General features: G+C 49.9%; 1 protein-coding gene across 1 annotated transcript in view; it reads right to left on the bottom strand.

The window, feature by feature from the left end:
* The window catches only part of DDR2 (discoidin domain receptor tyrosine kinase 2), an 85720-nt gene that overhangs the window by 19639 nt on the left and 58991 nt on the right, over positions 1–7090 (bottom strand). Inside the window, 9 exon segments of the mRNA XM_025194296.1 lie at positions 2–82; positions 636–766; positions 1619–1681; positions 2722–2965; positions 3677–3860; positions 4689–4794; positions 5312–5459; positions 6175–6406; positions 6705–6807. Of these exon segments, the coding sequence (XP_025050081.1) occupies positions 2–82; positions 636–766; positions 1619–1681; positions 2722–2965; positions 3677–3860; positions 4689–4794; positions 5312–5459; positions 6175–6406; positions 6705–6807 (1292 nt within the window).

Below are 7090 nucleotides of genomic sequence, written 5' to 3'. Positions count from 1 at the left end.
AGCGGTTGTGGTTGAACATACTGGATTCGCTGGGCAGGGAGAGGCTGACTGTCATTTCATCATCCAGCATCCGTCGAGAAGCCTGAGAAAGGAACATGGAAGGAAAAAATGTAGGGATAGACTGACGGACATTCCCACACTCTGGGCAGAGAGACAAGCCTACAAATCAAACCAGTCAGATGCACCAAGTTGGCAAAAACACCGCATTGGACAGACTGCATCTGAAATATGCCTTTTCCAAAAGCTGGGAGAATCAGTTTGAGAATGGTTTCTCAAGTCAGAAGGGTCTGGCAGAGAAGGTTCTGCTCTTCCTTTTTGTATAAACTGTAACACTCTTGCCAAACATGAAAAAAAAACACTTCCCAGTGGGAAGATCCAGTTCCTCAGCAGCTCAGATGAAATTCAGTCTGGGCAGAGCTGAAGCAAGTCTGTGTACTGGTCCCTAGCTCAGATGGGCTGTAAATATTACTTGTCCTTCAGCAAGGGCTCTGCACAGGGATGAATCTCACCCCAACTAAGCAGACCCTATTGTCAGGGAAGTGCTGATGTCACCAGTGATGCTGACAGGCAGCCCTGGGAAGGAAACCATAGGGTGTAGAGAAACCTCACACAACAAACCTCTGAGATCGCCTCACCTTCTCCAGCATCTTTTGCCAGAACTGCCTCCAGAGGATGATGACAATGATGGCCACTAGAATAAAAATGATGGCCACCAGGCAGCCAATCAGGATGCGAGTGTTGCTGTCATCCACTTTGAGGGTTGGGTCTGTTGGGAGGAGAAACAGAGCAGGTGTTGGCTATTGCCAAGGACAAGAATCTCAGATCAAGCATAAGTTGGGTTGTAGTAGAACTCAGTTGCTGGCAATTATACAAGGCTGGCACTTCTGCCCCTGGGCTCCCTGCCACACACCACGCCTAGATCATGAGTTAATCTATGATCTATGGCAGCGCAAAATTGTACATCTCTGATTCACCTTCCATCCCTGACACCTCACATGCCACAGTGCTGGCCAGCAACAGTGCACCTTTGCTGGCCAGTACATTGGGGTACACCTACCTATTCCTATTCATTGGGGTATACCTACCACCACTATTCCTCACCTACCTGCACATGGGGAGCAGCAGCCCTGTGGAGCCTCCCCTTGGCCTTGTACATTGACTGGTGAGGTGACTGGAAGGCACAGATGCACAGGACAAGAGATAATCCTGCCTTCAGTGACTGTCTCTGTGTGGTGTCCTGGTGCACCCACACTATTGACCCTTTCCACGGTGGTATGAGCTATGGAACCAGAAGGTTCACAATCATGAGACTGAAGTTAACACGAACTCCCTGATCTCTAGACAGGTGTGCCCATCACCAGGCTGTATGTGTCTCTTGTGGTATAAGCCCAGGCTGCCAGCTGCAGCTAGGCTCTTGGCTAGACTTTATAGCACTCCGGAAATTCTTCGGGAGCTTCTTGTTAATGAAAAGGGAAACATCTGATGTGCTGAATCTGAAATAGCATGACCTGGTCACAGTACAGTATGTCCTAGGCCTTTTATTTCATTCATTGTATGCTATTCCTGCCCCTTTGCCCTCTGCCCTGACCATACATAACTGTCAGAAGAAGCCACGTACCATAAGTAGTTGGAGCCACGGGTGACTCAGGGGGCACACCAGAGTTGTTGTACATTGCCGCATCTGGTAAGAGACAACATCAAGAAAAGTATGGTGAAGCTTGCAAACCTATGCAAGCTTGGTGGAGGAGTTTATTATCACAGAGGGATGTGGCTGCATGTCCCTAATGAGGAACCTGTATGGAATCATGGTTAACAGGATTCAGCAGCATCCAAAACCCAAAGACTCCCCACAAAGATCCCCCATCAGAGGCACTAGCAGAAGAACTTTCTATCTGTCTCCTGGGTACAAGGCTCAATTTTCACACCCTGTTCCTTCCCAGAATGAATCCTATAGCTGCTGGTACCTCAGTAACATCTTCAGGGACTAGGCCCCCCTCAGTGTCCTAACACAACTGTCCTCACCTCTCAGTTCCATTGGCTGCCAAACCCATCAAAGGACATACACCTCTACCCTGTGAGCTATTCAACTGCAGAACTCATTGCCTCAAGAAGTCACTGGGGTATATTCCCACTCTGTCCCCAGGATTTCCCAGCTGAGATGCTTCTGATAATGCCCTGCCTACTCAATGTTCCTGCTTGCACATGCCAAACCTGGATATGCAGGTGTAAATGTATAAAGGGGGCATTCACACTGGCCACTATCAAGCAAAATGGAGACAGATCTTTAGAGTGGCTGTAGGGAGATGCTCCTGGTGTATCTTCCCCAGCATGTATCTGTGTCTAGCATATGCAAGCCATAGGCAGGTAGGCAGGGCATGCTCAGGAGCATCCCTGCTGGGACACATGGGGGACATGATGTAGATATATGCATAGAAGCCAGGAATTGAGGAGGGTTAAGGCAGGGATTTGATATGTATAAGGAAATCGTAAATGCCACATGTCTATCCAAGTTAATGGCAAAAAGTTTTGGAAGAGACATCAAAACTCTTGTTGGAGAGCATTGTGAGAGATGTAGGGGCAGATTATCCCATGTCTGCCTCTTCAGGAGTCTGATACCAAGCTCTGCGGCACTTGAATCTCCTCCTCCCTCACTTCCTTGGCCTATGCAGTATGACCACAAAGTACCCATCCTCCTTGCCCTTTATTTCTCATTGCCAGTACCTGACTGGAAGGTGATCTCACTGAACATCATCCACGTGTCAGCAAAGTAAAACTGGCACTTGATGGCATTAGCCATGCGGTGGAGCAGAGGCACGGTGACAAAACGTGCACTAGGGTTGACGTCATCCAGCACCAGCACTGAGGAGATGGCATTGGGCTCCCATTCATTGGCATCTGAGCGGAAATAGCACTGAACCTCTTTGAAGATCTTCACTCCTTTGGCAAACATATTGTTACAGTGCACCTGTGGGGCAGCAACAGATAAGGCCAAATGAGTGCCACCTTGGCACAGGCATGTGGCATTCAACAGCCAAAGTAATCCCCCATTGGACTTTGAGATAGTTTTACAAAGGGAATAAAATACTTATTGTACCCTCTTCTTTTCCCTTGCTCTTACCCTGGCCTAGAAACCCTTAACACGTGTTCACAGGGACCAGGTGCAATGGGATGCTTCATCATCTCAGGGGGCTTGGATCTGTCTCAGGTCATAGATGAGGCCAGTGTGTGGTCTCATCCCACTCCCTAGCAAGCAGTTCATAGTAGTACTGTCACTATAGGTAGTGACAGCTTGTTAGGTCTCCCAAGGACAGGGATTGTAAAGTAGGACAGCAAGTCAGGGGGCATCTGGGCAGTACCTGGGGCTATAGAGTTAACAGTGCAGCTGGCTGGGGTTGAGGAGAACAGCAGGGGTGCAAGGGGCAACATTGTTCGCACAGAAGCTACTTGCAAAATGTGTTGAGTTTTGTCTAATTCATGCTTGCCTTCCCTGACCCTCTAACACAAGTCAGACTATATCCCAGACCCCAAGGCCTTGGCATTTTGAGAGGCGCATGGCAAAGTGAGAGCCCTGCTGCCTCTCCAGAATGTGCCTTCTCCAGGAAGGCATACACTGAGGCAGGGTGTACCAAGAGCCAGTACTCATATCACTAAAAGAAGAGCCCTCAGGGCTGCAGACCTTCATGGTAGTAAAGTTCCGGATCCGGTCAAATTCAAACATGATTTCAATGTAGCCACTGGTGGTACTCTCATTGCGCCACCCCACGTAGTCATAGCCAGGCCATACATGGTACTCATGGGTCTCAGTGAAGTCATCCAGCCCTGAGACCCCATCTGTCAGCTGGCCCAGTCCTTCTGTCATGCTGTCAGACACAAGGGAAGGAAGCAACAGAGCGTGAGTCTCTTCTGGAGTCCACAAGGAAGCCCTCCAGCTCTTGGCCCTTCCTCCCTTCCCATCTGAAACACCTGATGCCTGGAGGAATTTATCACAAATACTTATTAAATAGGAGAGAGGGTTTTTCAGAACAGCTGTGCTTCTGGATTAAACCTGATGGCTCCACACCCAGGGCAGCCAGGACACATGGAGCAATGTGGGGTACCACCGTTCCAATCACAGTGGTATGATCAGCCACCTCAGTGATGACAGCTACTTTTGTGCCCCGCTTACTCTCCCCTACAAAGGCAGTGCCCAGGGCTGCTGCTGCCCTGGTCATACCCTCTCAGTTATGCTACTGGTTTAACTTCTTAAAATAATGAAACTCTAAATCTCTTTCTCCACTGAATCCTCTGAGACCCTGTTTCAGCTCTGGGCTCCCATGAACTGAATGGTATTGTAGAGGTATCTAGGAGTATCAGACACACACATCCAGTTGTGTGCCATTAAGGAACATGGACAGACAGAAAGACAGACATGGGCCTTTGTTTTATTTATCTCAAGCTGTGTGTACTTTTATCTCACATCTAAGGAAGGGTATTTGGTACCTGAAAGCTTGCCTATATGTCTTCTCAGCTATATAGCTGGTCAAATAAAATATATCACCAACAAGAATTTTTGCCTCAGACAAGACAGGCAGGCATTTTTGTTCAAGCTTTTGAAAAACTGATGGCAACATGTCATAACCCAACCCCCACCTGTTCCCAACTCCCCTGTGCCTGCCACTTGCCAGGCAAGACATTCTCTGGGCACTCACCTGTACCCAAAAGCTCCATCATAGACAGAATCATTCAGGTAAATGACTGCGCCACCAGGAAGGACAAACTGCTGTCCAGCAGGAGCATTGTAGGAAACTAGCCCATCTGTAGGAGAAGAAAAGGGAGTTGCTGCTCTTACCAAGGAGCAAAGTCTTCCTCAGTGGGGTTTGCAGTCATTCACCCAGACCAATATAGATGACATCCCACACCTAGCCTGAGAGCTCGATATTGTAGGCCTGGATCAAGACCTCCCTCTTGAGTTCAGAAATGGGAAAACCACTTCTGTGCAAGTTTCCTCCAAAATGCATGGAAGGGGAAGGCTGGACAGGCTGACATAATAGGGCTGTGGAAGTGCTGTGTCAGAGGCATGCATCAGGGCCAAGAAGCATTTCCCTCGTGACCCCACATCCCCGGGAAATCCAGGCAGGAAGATGAAGACAACTGTGTCTCCCTGCTCTACTCTCCAATAACATACACATTGTGCGCTAGGTCGCATCAGATGCCCTCAGCACAAGATCCTACTGCCACAAGGAATGTATTCCTTGCACTAGAAATTCCCCTGGATATCTGTTCCTCTGGGTGCCATACCCCAGGGGGTACCCCCTCAGAACGCTCCACTTACCCAGCCACACGCAGCCATACAGCTCCACCCGCAGACAGACATTCATGGAGTGGTCGGTGACTGGGATGAAGCGGACAAAGCGTGCAATGATGGGGGGCTCCAGGTCCTTGAGGACAATGTCATAAGGGTTGGTGTTTCCATCCAGCACCTGAGCACAATGCAAACAGAGCAACCGAGGGTCACTGGGAAAGACAGGGAGGAAGGGGGCAGCTTTTGCATCCTTGTAGGTCCTGGAGCGGGGCAAATGCCCTTGTTTCCCATCTCCCTGGAGGACATGTGTTAACACAGGCTGTGTCCTGTTGCTCTTTACCTTTTGCATTAGATTTGGCATCTCTGTGCCAGGCACAACTCTCTCTCACATGAGTGCACATGTGCGCACACACATATATTTTTATATACAGGGCTTTGCTGTTTCTTGCTACAGGCACAAGGACTGGTAACAGACATGCCCATGCCAAAAGCTAAGTACATCCCCCCAGCACTAGTCTACAAGGAGCCTGCTTATACTGCACTATGTAGCATTAGCCTGGTGGTCCCAAGGAGGAGAGGCATAATCCAAGGACTGCTAATGACCTTTGCCACCATCTCTTTCAACAAGCACCATGCACTCAACATCCCAGCTGGTCCCAGGCTGCACCGCTTTAGGTCTGAATTTTAGCAAAATTGGGCATACCCAGGCTGGCAGGTACAGTGATGCTTAGCCCACCCTGGTTCTGGGTCTGCTCCATGGAGACCTGTATATACCAGTGCATCAACACCCAGCTGGCTGGTTATGACACAACACTTGCCTTCCCATGTAAGCTTGTCTTCAGGAGGGTGGGAGCCCTGCAGAGGAGATCCTCTTAGGCTCCCCATCTCCTTACCTGCTTCCCATGTCGGTTCCTCCAGGAAATCCACCGTGTGCCATCCCGACTGTAATTGATCTTATACATTGGTGCAAACTCATTGCCGTGGCCACCAGCATGACGACCTTGGGTCCCCACCAGGGTGATAAAATGCAGGGCATGCAAATCAATCTGGAGGAACTCCTTGAGGTCATCCGGCTCCACTGGGATCTCTGGACACCAGGCACCATCTCCTTCTTCTGAGTCTAGCCTAAAGCAGTGCAGGGTGAGGTGGGAAGACCAAGAAGGAGAGGGAATCACTTCCAGAGACAACTGAAACCAGACCTTCCCCTGCCTCCTCCCTGGGTTATATCACTTGCTCTGGCCACAGCTAAACCCAGTTAAAGCAAACAAGAACAGCAAAGCAACATGGTTACAGCCCCTAAGGATGTTCAGCAATGCAAGAGCTCCACACCCTGGGGTTCTATCAAGCAACCCATAGCTGCCCCACTGCAAGGGACCCAAACCCATCCATGCCTACACTGACTCATCATGCCACATGTCCTCACCTTCCATACTTGGCAGCTGTGGATTCAGACCACTGGCTGGAGGCAGAGATGTCTTCGTCTGGGATGTGGCCACCTGACATGCCCAGGGGGTAACGGCACACACCTGAAATGAGACAGAGCTGAGCACTAAGCATCTGCTAAGCATGGTCAGCCACTCCTCTGGTTCTCTGCAACAAGCAGTGCACAGTGATTTCAATGAGCTCGTTCTGGAAGCAGGCCAGGCAGGATGCAGGAGGCTTGGTGCAAGCTTCCCTCCCTGCATGGTGGCCACACCCCACCATATGCCTGTGACCTCCCCAAAGCTCTTCCCACCCAGCAGAGCCCCCACCCTTGCTGCTGAGATACCACAGCCATGGGATGCAATAGGAATCAGCTCCATTAGTCAG

Source organism: Alligator sinensis, unplaced genomic scaffold, assembly GCF_000455745.1.
Source record: "Alligator sinensis unplaced genomic scaffold, ASM45574v1 scaffold647_2, whole genome shotgun sequence".
Lineage (NCBI taxonomy): Eukaryota > Metazoa > Chordata > Crocodylia > Alligatoridae > Alligator > Alligator sinensis.
Note: the sequence above shows the minus strand (reverse complement) of the source record. Positions and strands in the feature narration are given on the sequence as shown.